Source organism: Euprymna scolopes, chromosome 13 (assembly GCF_053919585.1).
Source record: "Euprymna scolopes isolate OS-2025 chromosome 13, ASM5391958v1, whole genome shotgun sequence".
NCBI classification, from domain to species: Eukaryota; Metazoa; Mollusca; class Cephalopoda; order Sepiida; family Sepiolidae; genus Euprymna; species Euprymna scolopes.
In genome coordinates this window covers 129930967-129950625 of record NC_136494.1, presented here as the reverse complement: position 1 = coordinate 129950625, position 19659 = coordinate 129930967, and the positions used below count along the sequence as shown (strand labels likewise).

The 19659-nt window shown below is 36.4% G+C and overlaps 1 protein-coding gene across 1 annotated transcript in view; it reads left to right on the top strand.

Moving 5' to 3' along the window:
- Window positions 1-19659, top strand: part of LOC145292193 (cilia- and flagella-associated protein 65-like) — a 2765874-nt gene that overhangs the window by 2355193 nt on the left and 391022 nt on the right. Inside the window, exon 34 of the mRNA XM_080138498.1 lies at window positions 14730-14891. Within this exon, the coding sequence (XP_079994624.1) occupies window positions 14730-14891 (162 nt within the window). The remainder of the gene's footprint in view (window positions 1-14729; window positions 14892-19659) is intronic.

The window sequence follows — 19659 nt, the reverse complement described above, 5'->3', positions numbered from 1 at the left end:
GCGATAGTTGTAATAAAGAATAGTTGCAAAACACCCCCACTCTTCCCATGTTAAATAATAATTTCGAAATAATAATGTTAATATTTCAGTGCGCAGGTCAAAATCTGCAAAAGAAGCGAGTTGTGTTTATTTGTTTACGTTATTATGGGTTAATGTTTATGCGCGCATGCACAACTGGATGTCATAAACCGGAAAGTGGGTTACATCACTCGTTACACGGTCATTTGAGTTTTATATATATATATATATATATATATATATATTTCTGGTCGTAACATAGAACTATCAGTCACAAGCATCTCCAAGTGACAAAGTCAACTGTAATTTTTGTAAGCTTCCCTGAAGTCTATTTTTTAATACATGATCAGTAATAATGTCAAAAAGGCATTAGCTTTATCCATGAAAAAAAATCTAGTAATCAAAACAAATTGTGTTAATCATGATATATTTGTGTAGCATGAATAAAATAATAAAAGAAAAATATCTTCATTACAATATAAAGCCATCAAACATAAACAGTTACCGTTGTTTTTTGTTCATATTTAAGAAATGTTAGTCAATTTGGCCAAAATACCAAAGTAAAACATGATTGATTAAAGGAGCGTAATAAAACGAAAATACTTAAGTTACTCATGTTAGAGTTGTGGTTGTTGTTCAACGTTAATATTCGCCTTTAAGAAAGCCAGGATTAAAGGGTTAACTTTTTTAATCAAAAGATGGTGCCAACATTTCCGTTTTTCATGACTTTTTTCTTCATATACACTTTTATGTTGTTTTTTTTTTTTTTGTTAAGTAGTTTATTTTTTTATTTTTCTGTTTTTGGTATTTCTTTTAGTAATTTTATTGGATTCGTGCTGTGGTGTCCTTTCCATCTTTTTGGTTAAATCAACAGTTATTTTTATAATGATTCAACTGGGGTAATTGTTTTTTATGAAAAGCTATAAAAATAAAACAAGTATAACTTCTGAAGACGACGCACAGTTTCAAACAGCTGAAATGAAGGAAGTCATTTAGGATTATAAATTTTGTTCATTGCATTAACATTTTTATTAAAGAAACTAAATTAAGCCAAATAGCCAACTATAGTCGAACACGACCCGAGGACTCCATTTTTATTAGCTGCTATACTGAGGTGCATGGGAGGGTGCCACTCAATTTCTAGGATTACTCTACTTGCCCTTGATCCTTTCTTTATAATGTTAAGTATTTAGAAAAAGGGTATCGAGTACCATGTTTTAAGTCTTTGGATATGATTCAACTGAGAACTGAATCCCCTGGTCTTCTGGTCCAATAGAGAACACTTAACTTTATACCAAATTAAATGTATATAATCAGTGTGTATCACAGAAAAAGAAAAGTTAGGGTATAATTTGAATCCTTGATTACCAAAAAAAGGTCACAATTAAAAATTACAATAATGGTTATTAAGCATTCATAAGGTTCCTGAAACGATTCATTGAAACATGCTTATGAGCCTCATGATTTAGGTTTAAAAAAATTGAAATGGATGAATGTACATCCACACACATTTAACTTACATATCCACAGTACAAAAACTCGGCCTAGAATTTTTATCCTTGAAGGCTCACAAAATCAACAGAGATTAGACCATTTCTATAATGATCTGGTCCCTTTTAATTGCGAGGTCTGTGCAGTTCTAGGAGGTCCATCCTTCTCTCTTTGAGATAGGGTTAGTTTATTGCTAATCGCCTGAGGCGCCCTTACCGAGGAATACCGACGGGGCTGTTCAAGCACTTTTTGCAGTTCAGAGTACCTTTCCAACCCTGGTGTCACAGTTCTTGCAGTGGGAGAGAACTAAATATCATCACAGTACGAAAAGATGACAAACTTTTTCACTTAAATAACAAAACTGAAAAATATATAAATCCCAATTCCTGTTGGTTCGTTTTTATTTTACTGGTACCCCCCCCCCCGCTTCATTCTCCTTATTTCCAATATCTTTTAAGTGCTAACATTGTCTTTTCTTGTTTTCCTTGTGACTTTTCCATTTATGTTCGCTTCATCTGATTGCAATAGAATGTGACAAAGCACCAGGGGGGAAAATATCAAATAAAAACGAAAACTTCTGATAGAATTAAAAAAAGAAATCACAAGGATTGCATTCTTTTATGCAATATATTTGAACGTTCTGTTTTTATCACTGTTTTACAGCTAGTAAAAAACAAAAACAAGCGTGTTAAAAAGGGAAAAAAATCACCATCGTTTATTAATAATGACAGGTTTCGTTGTGCATAAACATTTACTTTTTTTTCTCTCTATATAAAACAGATGTGTGTGTGTGTGTGTGTGTGTGTGTGTGTGTGTGTGTGTGTGTGTGTGTGTGTAAATATTTAACTGATAGACTACTTACATGACACTGAAATTAACAGGAAATACTGATCATACACTAAGGATGGTTTATGGCGAGTAAAATCTTTCTTCGGATGAATGAGTAATGTATACATAAGTTGGCATAAAATGTTCATTTCAACTTGTCAACATTTCTATTATGCATTAAACTAATCATAGCTAAAAATGGTTTTATAACTTTCTGACCTACCTATCGGGTTAGCTCAAATGGTAGCAAACACGTCTGTAGTTTTGGTTTCGATTCTAATTGATGGCACCCAGGTTATATTTTTTGAAATTTTTGTTAAACAAAATGTTTTTACTATCGGCTTTAAAAATAAAGGTTCAAGATTCAATTTGAAATTTATTTATTTTCAAAGTGAACTTTTATAAATTTTACAAAGTAAGGTATAAAAATTTAATTTAAATTGAATCAAAAAATTACCTTGGATTTATTTTATGTAATGTACATTCTGTTGCACTTTTTAAAAAAAAATCATTGAAAATTTTATATCTATATCATTAATTGCTAGATGAAAGATAATGTTTTTAAAGTGCAACAAAATGTACATTACATAAAATAAATCCAAGGTAATTTTTTGATTAAATTTAAATTAAATTTTTATACCTTTAATTTGTAAAATTTATAAAAGTGCACTTTGAAGATAAATAAATTTCAAATTGAATCTTGTACCTTTATTTTTAAAGCCTATAGTAAAACATTTTGTTTAACAATTTTCATGCCTTGGATGAAATGCTTTTCTAACTTGCATCTTATCTTTTTAAGATTATATTTTAAAACTCTCCTTCTCTCTATTTCAGTTTGTATTTCTCCTCACACCACAACTCATTTTTGCAACACCCTTGTATTTCTCCTCATACCACAACTCATTTTTTGCAACCCCCTCTTTGTAATAAAGGTCTGAATAATGAGAAAATCTGAATTTTTTAACAAAATCATTAAAATAACTTTTTAGATTAAATATTTTTAAATTTCTTTCGGAATAGAAAATCTTTAAAATTTAATAAGGAACATATTTCATATAGGTTTCATTAAAAAAAATTTAGTACATAAAGAGAAAAATAGATTTATTATACCATATCTGTTCACACTGAAACACTTATCATTCTATTCTGTAGATCTATATTAAAAAACCTTGTTAAACTTTGTGACATATTTCCATTCTATGGAGGTCAGGTGTAAACGAACACCCCATAATTTTATTATATCATATTCCTTCAAACTGAAACACAATTATCAAAGTATACTTACGCAGATATATATGAAAAGTCTTTATTAAAGTTTGTGCCTATTTCCATTCTATGGAGGCCAGGCGCGAATGCAGACCCCACAATTTTATTATACCATCCCTATTTAAGTTAAAGCATACTTATCAAAGTATTCTTATGTACATCTATATCAAAAACACTTGTAAACTTTTTTTTTTTTTTTTTTTTAATTTTTTATTTCCATACTTTGTGGACCGGGCGTGTACGCAACCCCCACAATTTTAATGAATCATCATTATGCCAGATCCAACATACCCATTCCTGTGTCTCAATACATCTTCTATCATTATATGTAATCAGTTTTTTAAAATAGTCAACCATATAGGAGCCTATTCGTGACCAGACACACACACACACAGACAGACATTCAGCTTTATATTATAGTTATATATATCAAATTTTAGTCATTCAATGAATTTAAAAGTTTATGACGTAGAATGTTTCAGATCAAAGATTTTTATCATTCTATGTAAGACAAAGAATACATTAGAAATACTTTAACTCCTTATCCTATAGGATTTCGATGTCTACCATCTCTTCAACGAAGAAAATATTAGCAAATGATTATAATGGTTTACACCTTATTGTATTTGACGTTGGATGATTAGATTGTTTATGTACATAAATAAGGTGTAAACCATTAATAACTACTTGCTAATATTTACTCCTCTGAAGAGATGGTAGACATCGAAATCCTATAGGATAAGGAGTATTTTCTATATTTCAAATGTATTCTTTGTCTTACATAGAATAATAAAAATCTTTGATCTGAAACTCAAACATTTCACGTCATAACTTTTTAAATTCATTGAATGACTAAAATTTGATTTATTTGCTCTATCTTGTATATCGAGCAATTGTCATTTAGTTGGGATAATACTTATAGAATATTACTACCAGTAATATCTTGTAAGTCTTATAATCACAGGTTTTCATACCAGTTGATTGTTGGATACTTTTATTCTGAAGTGTGTGTGTATATATATATATATATATATATATATATATATATATATATTCAATAGACAATTAGCTTTGCAGTAATAAATACAGAAACTGCATGAATTAAAATATGTTTGAGCATATTTTATGACCGGCAAGGTCAGGCGCCAACTGCTAGTTTAAGATTTAGAATTTATGCAAAACTAGCAGGAATACTTGGCATTATCTGGAAATGAATAAGGAAACTGTTTTCCTGCTACCAACACTAAACCCTTATGTTAGTGTATTAAACTAAATTTATCCTGACTCAATTAAGAGCAAATTTACATATGAAGACGTTGAGGGATGCTTAAAGCTAAAGAAATTTTTTTAAAATATCTTTTTCCGCTAATGTATTTGTGATTTCAGTAAATTCTCTTATTTTGCACAGAAACCCTTTATTTAATCCACCGGGATAGCTTGTTCTCGTTCTGTCAGCCCTGACCGAGTATAAGTCTTAACCAATTCTGAATTGTATTAGTACTGCTTGTAGTAAAGATTGAACCTTTAAATTCCAGAAGTCTGTCAATTAGTAGTGATTGTTACTTAGCAGTTTTATTCTTGTGCCATTGGCCCATATAGTGTGGGAATAACATCCAAATATGAGAACAGCAGTCTGAATAACCTTAGTATCGCATTACCTCCCTTTATCAACAGAATTACAGACTAATTACCTGAGGGCGTTTTTAGTCTTTAGTTGTTTCCCTTTGACGTCAGGCGACGTGGCTGTTTGACGTGGCATTGCACAGCAAAAATTCATTCTCTTTCTTCCAGCTGTTCTCAAGATTGATACATCTTAGACAGAGATCTGGTGATTGCTTTGATAAACATCTTGCCAAAATGTGTGCACTCGCACACAAGCACATTATTCTTATATATAAAATTTTTCTCTGCTTACACACACACACACACACACACACACACGTGTAATAAATTGCGAACAGACGGGCTTACCTGACAAACGCTCGAGGTGTGCATTCTGCAAAGCGGGCACGTCCAAAGAAAAATGGCAAGATGGCGGCGGCCGGTTAATATTGCCAAGTAATCACGCAAAATCTCGTGTTCTCTCACACACACGAGAGTTCAGCTTAGCATAAAAACGGGTCACTGTGAGCAAGAAGCGAGAAGGAAAAACATAGTCAAGAAAAGACGACGCTTCTGACGACTGAGAAGAAAAAAGAAGAAAAAGAGCAAGAAGTAGAAGAGGAAGAAGAGAACGATACATGAGAAGACGAGGTGTGTGCGGTTTTGAGTAAATCGAAACAGACAGAAAAAAAAAAACTCTGATTACAAGCTATCTCGGCTTTGGTATGGAGAAATTTGACATCAGATTAATTCCGGAATTCAATGGCTCCCCCACTGGTCCCTCGGTGGTCGAATGGCTGGAAAAGGCTGAGCGCGTTTGCCGGTTGTGCAAGATTAAAGACCCAGCTATGGTTATCCCATTGAGACTCACTAAAGGGGCTTATGCCGTGTACCAGCAGCTAGGGGAGGATCCGACCATGGAGCAGATTACACAAGCGCTATACTGGGCATTTGGTACAGACCCTTTTGTCGCCTGGAGGCAGTTTTCCGAACGCCGACTTGGGCCGGGGGAGACAGTGGATGTCTACATGGCCGACTTGAAAAAGCTTGCCACTCCCTTCGGCGGTGCAAGTGATCGCATATTGGCATGCGCCTTTTTGTCGGGACTTCCGGATGAGGCAAGTCGACTGCTGCGAGCATCGTCAAGACTCACTGAGATTGGATTGGAGGAGTTATTGGCGAGAGCACGAAACATCTTGAAAGACGATCGAGAACTAGTCTCCGCAGCTGTTGACACTCTGGACTCGCCAACAAAGGGTCTACTATGCTATACCTGTGGTGGCCCCAACCACTTTTCCAGAGACTGCAAAAGCGGTACAAGGCGCACCCCTAATTATGGAGCACGACAAGTAATACGGTGTCACCAATGCAATAAGCCAGGCCACATAGCGTGGAATTGTCCGGGGAAACGGGCAAGGGGAGGACGCCGCAGCGCTAGCACCCTCCCCAACGCGGCATTGAACAAAGCGCTGCCTGCAGTAACAGTTCAAGTTGATGGATGTGAACGTTCAGCGCTGGTTGACACCGGCTGTACCCAAACCCTTCTTCGAAAGGAATATTGCGCCACATGGAAGAAACGAAGGATCCCTGTACTTACTGTCGGCCAAGGCTCATTGGTGTGTTGTGGGGTCAGCGTTGTTCATATCAGCATTGGCAATGGCTCTCCGGTTGCTGTGACGGTGTTAGTGGTCGATGGGGAGCTGCTCGGATATGACCTTCTCCTTGGAATGGACGCTATCACACAGCTAGGCGGAATTACTGTGAACGGCGCCGGTGATGTGAGCTTCTCTCGACCAAACAAACAAATGTGTGCAGCAATCACTCTCGATGAGCCCGACTTCCATGCAGAATACGATAAGGGCACAAACACTTGGACAGCGTCCTGGAAATGGGCAGGCGACCAGCCACCAGTGTCATTGCGGAATCGACTTACAGAGTATCCTCCTCCTGCATGGCTTAGGGGGCAGTACGAGGCAGAACTTCAAGTGTGGCTGGATAATGGCTGGTTAGTTCCATACCCAGAGGATGAGCTCGGGCCCCCGCGGGGGCTAATTCCCCTGATGGCTGTCAGACAAGAGAACAAGCAGAAAGTTCGACCTGTTCTTGATTACTGGGAACTTAATGAATACGTTGACCCACACACTGCGGGGGCTGATGTCTGCGCTCATAAACTACGGGAGTGGCGGCGGCAGGGTGCGGAAGCAGCCATACTGGACTTGCGAAGAGCGTACTTGCAAATACGTGTTGAGAAATCGCTGTGGCCGTTCCAGACGGTGGTGATCAAAGGAACTCGCTATTGCTTGACCAGGCTAGGATTCAGCCTGAATGTAGCCCCTAACATCATGACAGCAGTCATGCAGGCGATCCGGCGTCAAGATGAAGCGGTGCAACATGCGACATCGTCGTATATAGACGACATTTTTGTCAATGAGAGCCTCCTGTCTGCCCAGGCGGTCAAAGAACACTTCGAGCACTTCGGATTGTCGTGCAAGGAGCCGGAGCGGCTACAGGATGGGGCGAAAGTGCTCGGACTGCAGGTGAGCGGAAGTGCAGATGGCCATCAATGGGGAAGGAGTGGTAAAATCCCGGAAATCCCATCTACCATCACACGTCGGAGCACGTTTTCCATTTGCGGAAAATTGGTGGGTCACTTCCCTGTGTGTGGGTGGCTCCGAGTGGCTGTAGCGGCCATAAAGCGACGGGCAACTTCTATGTCAACTGGATGGGACGATGAGGTGCATGATCCTGCCCTGCGAAGCATGCTGGTGGAAGTTGTGGCCAGAGTGACCAATGATGACCCTGTACGGGGGAGCTGGTGCATCGATGGGAGTGAATTTACAGTTTGGGTAGACGCCAACTCACTTGCCCTTGGCGTTGCTCTGGCAGTCGACGGAAGGATAATAGAAGACGCCTGCTGGCTTCGGCTGGAGAATGACGCCAAGCATATAAACCTAGCTGAACTCGATGCTACACTGAAAGGAGTCAATCTAGCGCTTCAGTGGCAGGCTAGAATCCTTCACATCATCACGGATTCCACGTGTGTGCATCGGTGGATGACCAATGCCTTGAACGGAAAAGCACGTCTGACAACGAAGGCGACGGCCGAAATGTTGATCCGGAGGCGGCTTGCTACCCTAACCGAAACCACTAAGGAATACGACTTGGTCATAGATGTGACACTGGTGCAGTCCTGTTAGAATCAGGCGGATCGTCTGACCAGAGTGCCACGCCGTTGGCTAGACCTGCCAAAAGAAGTGAACGAGTCAGCACCTGTAAATTGCGCTGCAGTGGGACATAGACTCAGCCCGGAGCATATTAATGATGTCCATTGCCAAAGCGGGCACCCCGGTGTAAACCGAACGCTTTACTTCGCCAGATTGGTTGACCCCTCTGTGTCTCGGAGGGCTGTGAAATCTGTTGTGGGAAGCTGCAACACCTGCCGATCGATCGACCCAGCACCTGTCCGGTGGAAGAAGGGAATACTCAGTGTGAAGCGTAATTGGGATAGGATTGCGATGGACATAACGCACTACAACGGGAGGCATTTTTTGACGCTTATCGACTGTGGACCATCTAGGTTTTCATTGTGGCGGCCTCTTCGCCGGCAGGACGCGGCTGCCATTATCCATGAGTTGGAAGGTGTGTTCCTCGAGCGTGGCCCTCCTTCTGAGATACTCACCGACAATGGCCCCGCTTTTGTTAGTGAGCCGTTTAAACAGTTTGCAGATGGCTGGGGTGTCCATCTGCGTTTTCGGAGTGCCCATGTTCCCAGTGGAAACGGGATTATTGAGCGCAATCACAGAACGGTTAAGACAATCGCAGCGCGGAAGGGGTGTACGGTACCTGAAGCAGTCTATTGGTACAACGTCACCCCTAAGGACGATGTTTCACCCTCCACCGTGCCAGCCAACGCGCTACATACATACCATGTCAGGGTGAGAGGTTTGGAGAGCAGCTCACTACCCGAACCGGAGCCACCACAAAAGAACATAAAAGAAGGAGATGTCGTCTGGGTTAAAAAACCCCGAGGCCAGTGCACGACTCGTTACGGAACCGGTCATGTCACTGAAGTGATCAGCCCGCAGGCGGTGTGAGTTGATGGAGTACCTCGTCATATTAAAGACTTAAGATCAGTATTCCAAACGCAGCTGCCGCTTGACGAAGATAGTGAAATTGAATCCGTGACCAGCGACCCATCATTCTGGTTCATGACGGCTTCAACGTACAGCGACACTGAGAGTGGTAGCCTTCAAAGTACTGACCCTCCTGCTGATGATGAAGACCCAGACAGTGATACTGCGATGCTCAGCTTTAGGTTTGCCGACCTTCGTGTCACGGAAGACAGCGCAGACGATGATGAAGCCCCGAATCCCCCTCTCCGAAGAAGCACTCGAAGAAAAAGGCCACCACCTCCCTGCTCTTTCTGTGATAATGAGATCAGGGGGGAGTGTGTAATAAATTGCGAACAGACGGGCTTACCTGACAAACGCTCGAAGGTGTGCATTCTGCAAAGCGGGCACGTCCAAAGAAAAATGGCAAGATGGTGGCGGCCGGTTAATATTGCCAAGTAATCACGCAAAATCTCGTGTTCTCTCGCACACACGAGAGTTCAGCTTAGCATAAAAACGGGTCACTGTGAGCAAGAAGCGAGAAGGAAAAACGTAGTCAAGAAAAGACGACGCTTCTGACGACTGAGAAGAAAAAAGAAGAAAAAGAGCAAGAAGTAGAAGAGGAAGAAGAGAACGATACATGAGAAGACGAGGTGTGTGCGGTTTTGAGTAAATCGAAACAGACAGAAAAAAAAACTCTGATTACAACACATTTTTCTACTTTGACTTTGTTGAACACATTCTCGTGAACTAAATTCTATAGCAAACGCCATGTGCGCACCCACACACACAATTTAATACATGAATTTTCCCTATCTGTATTTTTGGTGTACTTGTTTTCAAGTTGTTACTTTGTTTCGAGGTGTATGCTAGCATATTTAACAGATAAATATATATGGAGTAGTGAGATCAGCCAAAAACTCCTAAAAAATGTAATACAAATTGTCACCACAAAAGTTCCAAAACATCAATTTACTTTCATGTAAGAACACCCCCCACACACACATTAAAGTGTCTGATAGCTTTAGAAATATTGAGTGAATAAAATTTATCGATTTAGTTGTCTGCAGTTTTGAATTTTTAAATGCCTATGTTTTTTCTGTTGACAAAGTGATTTTTAAAATGAAATATGTAAGCTACTATAAAGTTTTCATCTTAAATGTTAGCAGCGACCTAAAAGAAAAACGTGTTTCGGTGTTTAGACTTCAAAAACATAATAACAACAATCAAACTTTAAAATTTAGTTTTGTAGTAATAAAATAAATTAAAAAAAAAACATTAATTATTTTTCCTTGCAAACTCTGTTATGTTTCGGCTATGCTGTAGTAAAAGTTCAGACTTGATTGGAAAACCAAAACGGAAAAAGAAAGAATGTGAATAAATCCAATTACAGAAATTCTTTCAGCTAACAAATGAAAAAGTTAAATGAACACTCTCTGTTTATTTTTGATTTCGGACACATACATATATATATATATAAAGTAATGCGTATTTTTAAAGTGTCTCGAATTTCTTCTGGAAACACTGTGCTATTTTGGAAGTTTCAGAACGAATCTCAAGCGAATGCATGGTTTACTGCAAAGTTAGTCAAATGTATTTATGAGGTTAACATTTGATAATTTTGTGTATTTAATTATAAAATGTTCTTGGCAACATTTTATAATAGCACTTCTTTATAACAATAATAATAATAATAATAATAATAATAATAATAACCAACCTATAATGCAGCTTTATCCCTATAATGCAAACCCTTATCCCTGAGTGACTTCCGGGCCTTGATAAGTGGTGATCACTGTGTAAAAAAAAAAAAAAAAAAGAAAAGTAAACAACCCACATCAACAACAAACACTAATCAGCCACATGAAAATTGCAACAGAAGTAAAACAAAATGACGGAAAGAGCACCACATGAACCAAAGAAACTGAAACTACAAGAGATTTCATAACTTATGCCCCCCTCCAAAGAAAAGGGTATCAGTCCTGGCTAATACTAAACAAACTAGCTATGAAAGGTCAAATAGGATGAAAAAAAACGAGAAGGAAGAGGCATCCACTGAAAGAGTGTAAACAGTACAAGTATCTTGGAGAGGCTTATTGACACCTAAATCTTAGTGAAGATCAATGGTCATAGCCAGCGAAAAGTCAATGAGAAACGGCTGTTGCAATAACGTAAAATCATTTTCAAAGATTATCGAAAGAATAAGAGAAAATCTAAGCAGACTTGATCTCATCCAGATTTCAGGGAACACAACTGATTATTATCAGAGAGTAATCTTATGATAACTCCTAGTTAGTACTAGTAATAATAATAATAATATACATTGCGTCTCCATTTTAACATGTATATGTATAAATAGCATTTTTTGTTTGTTTGTTTTTTTGTATGTGTGTGTACACACTCATTTTATTTGTCCTACAAAACAGATTTCTCCATATACCATACTCAGTCAAAGAGTTGAGATCTTATTGTAAGGTATCCAACCACTCTGCTTTCTCGGTTCCATCTGCGCTTTCCAAGACACCTTTATTCTTTCTGAGAGGCCTCTATATTTTGTGACAATGTATTCTGTCTTCGATTGCATCTGAGATCATCATAGACCATTTTCCATTGATTTTCATTGATGTGACTCGCTTAAGTTTGAAATAGTATTTTCGTTCATCTGACTCGCTGATGTTTGAAATAGCATCTTCATGAGTGTATTTTGTTGAATTCGAAAATAGCATCTTTAGCTGTACCAATATATGGTATGATCTTGTTGACACACTATTTCCATTAGATTAGCGTAGTGTAATTACATTTTGCCTGGTGTGTACCAGATGAATGACGAAGTATAAATACTAGTTTCCGTATGTGTTAACAGCTTGCTACAAAACTATCGTCATCAAAGCTGCATTTGGTGTGACAATATCAAATAGCGGTTATCCTCTACATAATGTAAAGTAAAGGTTTACAAGTGTGCAAAGATGTTTTTACACAGGCTCTGTAAATCTGAAGTTTGAATAAGCATATTCATTGTTAAACATTCTTTAGAAGAATATCATTGATTTGTATTTATTTATTTGTTTAATAGAGGTTCATTCTCACTGAAGAGAAATCACAAAGAAGAGAGATATTCATAAAATTGCTTAAAGCGCTTTTGATTTTGGATGTGAAACTGCTAATCAAAAGGAATCCAAAGAGAAGACGAGTCTTTCTGAGCACATCTAATAGATTATGTTATGCCGAATGGTGCATCGTTGCAGATCCAATACAAAAGAACCAGTTGGGAAGAACATGAGATCTGAAGAGATTTATTGAATTGAAAATAAAACTGAGAGAAAGAGGAGTGTCTCGAATAAGCATAGCTTGACAAACCCTTTGTGCTGATTGCGGTTAACAGGCCGCATTCCCTTTGTAGAATTTTCTTGAATGCATTGGAAAGATTCATTAAAAGAATCGAGCACAAAGAATGCCAAGGATTACCATGGAACACAACTTGTTAATTATTTTTTAAGAAAAAATAAATAAATGTGTAATACCGAAGTTATCAGAATTATCTCCTTTGAAAAATATCCAAATTATCTCCCCTCAGCTATTACAAGCCAACAGGAGAATGCACTCTCTTTTTTTCTGGAAACCCAAAATATATCTGATTCTATTCACGTGCAAATTTACAAATCAGACACTTTTTTCCTCACTGGGCTTCATTTTAATATGACTTTCTGAAATCTAATGAATGTGTTAAAAAATTTATGAATCTCCCAAAAAAAGAACTTACTTTTTTGTTATATATTGTTATTATTATTAGTATTAGACGATACCACTTGTGCGCATATGTTACGTGAGTTCTTATTAGTAAAGATATGAGTCTTAGTGAGAGTTCTTGTCTTATTACATATAATGTTGTATCTTAGAGAGAGAGATGTGTATGTAATGACATTTTATAACACAGACATATAATAACAATACAATTTACCTTTTTGTAGAAATCACAAACACAAAGATGAGCTTTATCACAAAACACATGATGAATTTATTTCCTTACGACCGGTCGTGATTTCCTCATTAAGAATTCAAAGTTTCACATTTTAGTTTCTGAAGTGACGTCTCGCTTCAGACGTCCGCCTGTCTCTGAGTTTTCTCACTGACCGTCTCCCCTGACTGTCTCTCCGACCAACTAACTTTCACTTCCTATATTGAGAAATCCATGCATCCCGGCCACGTGAGCAAAATTCACGTGTTTCAACATGTGCGACTTTGCACGTTTCCGACATTGATTTCCCAATAACCTATTTTTTCTTGTGTTGTTTCCACAAAGGAATTAAACCTACATATCTAATTTATTTAACCCATATTTTATTATCCACATTCTTTTAACAATTGAATAGTTTATTTATTATTTATTTCATCCGAATTAACAATTTACTGGACATTCCATTTAAACCTATTGTTCTTTAAAACTTATGTCCAGGGTTCGATTTCTGCTTTCTCTTATTTTCATTTTAACTAATCTCTCTATTTTTATACTTACATGAACAGGGGACAGCCCTTATCATGTAACATTTTCAAGCTGGTACAATTACAGTTCAAGGAAACCAAACCAAAAGAAAATTAGGTTTTTAATAAAATCACTTAAAAGGATTTGTTGATTCAAAAAGTGAAAAATTTCAGCTAGATCAGACAACTGGAAGTGGGTCATGGGCATTACTTATTGCACTCCCCTCGTAAGCATAGGTTTAGTGCATCTAGAAAAGATGAAATTTTCAATTATCATTAGATAAACCAAAGTAGATATAGCGCTGATGCACTAAAACTAATTGTACGTGACAAGAGTTATTTGGCACTTTCCATTTCGGTCATCACAGTGGGATCAAAGTGGAGTATCTGATCTGGAAACTCTAATACGAGCGTAACTAAGATAATGATCTATTTTATAAGCACATAAATTAAATCATCTAAGTTGTATTTATAATCCTGTTTTTACCATTGCAATACGGTTTTCTAATTTCTTTGACATTATTCGACTTTTGCAATTATTAAAGAACCTCAAAATTTCTTTTGATGGATATTTTTGTTGAGGTTTAAGTTTCATCGACATCTTGATGATACATTTCATGTTTATGGTAGAGATAAGTTTCATAAATATGTTGAGATACATTTCATGTTTAGATTGATAATGATGCTGATGACTTTCTTAATTATGCTTGTGCTGATGTTAATGATATATTTAGTTTATGTTGATGTGATGACTCCCATAAATGTGTTGGTAATAAGTTTCATGTTCGTTATTGTTGTTGATGATGATAATGATGATGTTTCATAAATAATTTGGTGATAAGTTTCATGCTTACCTTGATCATGATGATAATTTTCATGTTCATGATGATGACGAAATGTTTTCGCTGGAAAATAATCATTTTTTCTGTTTTCTAGGTTGACATACCAATCCATATTGAAGGAGGAGAGGCAGCTTTAATCACTTTCGTTGGAATTGGTTATGACGCTGAGGTAATGGGGCAGACAATGGCATTGCTGGACACAACACTTAATGTGAATATTCCAGACAGCCAAGCACCTCCTGCTTTACCTGAACAGGTAAAAAGATTTATTTTTCTCTTGATGGTAAAATCAACATACATTGTCAATAATATTTTTGATTGGTAATTAATAAAATTTATAATATATTTTCTAAAACATTGAAATTGCAATATAGACTTAAACTTTTCGTGCTGGTATTATTTTCTCTTTATTTTTCTTTATTATTTGAATATCATTTCATATATTCTATTTGCAACCTTTTAGGTATGCGAATGTGATTGTTACATAATTTTGATTTTCTTGATTCTGTTTTGTTGGCATTGGTTTCACGTAAAATAATCAGAAGGAATTAGTGGTGGGTTGTCAACAACTCTAATCAGTATGATGCTATGCAATCAACAGCAGTCAAAGATGATATGTCACATTGGCAATTTATGTTGATATGTACTTCATCACGGTCAATTCTCAAAATTTGACTAATCTTATGGGCACATCTGCAAATTCATCCTCGAGCACTCAACATATTCTCATTTCTGGAAAGGTGTCAGCAACCTGGGAATCCATCTGGCAGACACCTTATGAATATACAAATGATCATGAATGATAGTTTCCATATATCTTATACTAATTTTGACCTCTTGAGCTATTTGAGGAATAGTTCGATCTTCTAAAATAACAGCCTGATCTTGACTGACAAATGACAGAAAGTCTTGAATTAAATGCTTTGTTTAATTTCAGAACAGTTACTGATAGACTGTTATTCTGTATAAATCCTGGATATGAATAATTTTCAGTGGGTAACTGTTCTGTACAGGTCCTGGACTTTATAATTTTGCAGTTGGTGTTGAAACGAATAAATTATGTGCTGGAATATTCAATATTTTTATGGAGCAATGCGGGTTTCTGATTGATTGATAGTAGAACGTGGCTTAATTTGATTTGTCAGTTCCTATCGGCAACGTTTATAAGTAGAATCTCCCAACTTTCAATGATCATACCCTCATTAAATATAAAACATATTGCAACAAAAAGGGTGGGTGCGACCAGGTCTGAGATCTTTTTCCACAGATTCCTTGCCATGTTTGAATTCATGATGCAAGTATTTTATGAGTTCACACAATGGAGCACCATTGCCATACATTTCTTTCATTACATCAGAAGTCTCATGTAGTGTACGTTCTTTTAAATACAAAACCCAGATCACTGTGTTACACTCAACAGGCCCCATTTCACACCTGAGTCACTTCAAACAACTATAAATTAAAAATCATCATTAGTTCAGACGTGTAATTTGTCACATAACCCATAGAGATATAAATTATTGCACATGCAACAACTGAAAGTGGGTCAGGTGCATTACTTATTAAACGCCCTTCGTATTTTGATTTTATAATACAAAGGTGAGTTAAAAATGTTATGACACATGAGCTAAATTCAACAGCACTGATGATTTTGGTAAGGTCTTGAAGGTGACAAATCACACTAGACTATGAAATGTCGAGCTCTTCAGGTACTCTGTGAGTGATCTTATAGAGTAAATAACAGCTTCAGAATCCTTGATCCCTGAAACTCTTGCAACCTGAATAGATTTTCTTTTCATAGGAGTTGCTCCAGACAAGGCATAAAACCACTTGACGTAAGGAGCTAATAAGAATGAAAGATGATTTTCGCACAAACAGATTGTATTAGCCTTAATCTTGAAAAGAATGCAGTAGGAAGAAAACAGTCAGCAGGAAGAGAATTCCACAAGTGCACAGTTCTTTGAAGGAAGCTACTGAAATATGGAGCTCTATTACAAAGAGGCATTAAAACAGCGAATTTTCTTGAATAATCCAGTTACTGTATTATGATTGACTTCACTTATATCACAACAAACGCTTTTGGTTTCCTCCATTGAGTTGTTGCCCAGTTTGACTCATAAGTAATAAGTTCTTGAATTAAATTACATTTTTAATCCTTTAAATTACACATAAGTAGAGTGCATCAAATATCAGCATTCTACAAACAACAACAACACATGCCTCTATGGCTTTGACTACTTTAATTACATGATATAGAAATTGTTGTTCAAGAACATATCACAGACAGTTGTGTACTTTTTTGTTGCTCTAAACAAACATGTCTTTGAAGAATTTCAAACCTTTGATGTTTTATTGAATCTTTTAAAAGACAATTATCAATTATAGCTGGTCTTCTTTTTTTATGGCATAATCCGTTTCTGTTAGACTACCGAAGTTAAGCAACGTTGAGTGAGCCTAGTCAGTATTTAAAATGGGTGACCATTTAGAAATTACAGGTGCTTCATCTGCTCTCTGCTTATCTTGGCATTGTTTCCAGTCGTCTTGAACTTCTACTTGCCACTGAACTCAAACAGTGCTAATTTAGAAGAGGTGGTGTTAGGGATTGCACAACCCTTGCCTCACAATTACACTTGTAGCTTCCCTTACAAGGGGTATCCATTGTCTTTCGTGACTGAACAGCATCAATTGCATCTTCTTTTTATCTAAGTAAGCATCTTTATTTTTAACCTGATTGATCTGTTGTTGTCTTTGAGCATAATTCATGCATTTTGTTAACATTCGTTTCTTTGATGTCTTTCTAGTTAGAATTTGTTCTAGAAAGATATCGGGTACATACAGTAGGGGCCACGTGAAGGTTGCCAACATCCCTAAGTGAAAGTTTTTCTTTGGACGAAACTGGATTCGAACTTGGCCCACCTACATTGTCAGTTTGTGTTGTTAACCACTTAGCCATCGTCCCCTGCTTGATTCTTCTTTTGTAGAATTAGTTATTCACAGGTGGGACTATGCTGAGATTACCAATATTCATAGTGAAAATGGTCGCCAGTCTGTGCCTGTATCTCCTTTACTAATCCCATCTCCCACATAAATAGTAACATTAGTTTTTAAAAATAGAATGAAAATCAAAAATAACGACTAGATTTTTGTTTAAAATATAAAAGCCTAATCCTAACATTGAAAGAAACTAAGTAGCATGTGAAATATTTACCTGACAGTATTCCACTTTTATTAGATTGACATTATCATTCAGGGATACAAGCATCCGTTTTGCAATTATCTAAGATGCAACTTTCCGGTGGGCAATCGTCCAAGATGCAGATGTCCTTTATACTAATGTCATACAATTGTCTAAGATGCAAATGTCTGTTATGCAATTGTGTAAGATACAAATTCCGTTATGCATTGTCTAAAATGCTAATGTTATTTATACACTTGTCTAAGATGCAAATGTCCGTTATGCGATTGTCTAAGATACAAATGTCTGTTATGCAATTGTCTAAGATACAAATGTCTGTTATGCGATTGTCTAAGATACAAATGTCTGTTATGCAATTGTCTAACGGTTTATTTATAACACTTTTCATGTCTACAAATATTACAAGATTCAAAATTATAACAAATAAAAACAAATATTTTTTATAAAGGCCAGAAGGCTGCTCGAGGATAAGAGTTAATAAACGTAAGGTGATAGTGCAGAAATCGTTAATAGTATAAATTTGGTATAAATTGGTTATTTAAGGAGACGGCTCAGCAAGAACTTGTTTACATTGGACTGAAGGGCTACGATATTGTAGTCGACTGGGAAGCAGGCCAACGGAACAGTGTTCCACATGCGTGCAGTTCTAGGAAAAAAGCTTTGTTCATGGAATCTGCATTTAAATTTCAGCACAGGTAGAGAGTGTGGAAAAGGTTGCAAGTAGTCGAAAATATTTTCTTTTCTTTTTTTTGCTGAACGTTTGAGTGAACTATAAAGAGTTTAATATCATTAATCTAATAACACCAAGGTTTGCATGCAACAAAAATCTGGTTACGATTTTCATTAATATCAGCATAGATGTTCTCACCTATTATTTATACACAATAAATGAAAGTATTGAATTTGGATAGATTCATCAATGTGTCTAAAACTGAACGTAAATTCAATGAACAAAGTTTCTTTTCTTGAATTACCCGTTTGTGGAACACAATACCGTGGAACTGTTTTCTAGCTGACTATAACATGGCTGTTTTTAAGACTAATTTAAACAAGTTCCTGTTCATCCTTCTTCTTAAATAAACAAGCAATATCCAAGTTCTACCATTACTGATCATCACAGTGTTGTCTCTACATCCACCTGACACTCATTAACCCTTATCTACGAATTGTCTTTGGCCTTGATAAGTGGTACTCTCATAGTAAAATACACCTAAAGGATTTTGCCTAATCTAAATATATAATATACCTCATTCTTGGAGACTATGCAAACAAAGCAATATTCTAACTATATTAGTCAACAAAAATCATGGAATTTTCCAAATTAATGGAATTTTCAATGTTTATTTAAAATATATTTTATAAAGTATTAATTTTTTTTAATTTAACGAAATTTTCAAGTTTTATTTACAATATATTTTATAAATTTAATGAAATTTTCAAGGTTTATTTAAAATACATTTTATAAAGTATTAAATTTTGCAAATTTGATATAACGGTGTTTAAAATGATAAAAGTTTGACATTAAGTTTGAAACTAAAAAAAGTCAACAAATTATTTTACTCAAAATAAATTGAATGATTGAAAATGGATCTAACTAATGAAGGATTACTAAACCTATACGATTTCAAGCTATTCTTTATTTCTTTGTTCAGATAGGTACATCAATTAATGTAACAGTGCATATGAGTGCGTGGGAGAGTATCAGAAGCAGCAAAGAATTGCTGGCTATGAAGAGATTAGCAGCAGCAGCCAAAAAAAAGCCTATGCAAATTAGGAAGTGTGCGTGAAAAAAAAAGTGAAAATGGGCAGCACGTGCTCGGTGCAGCGC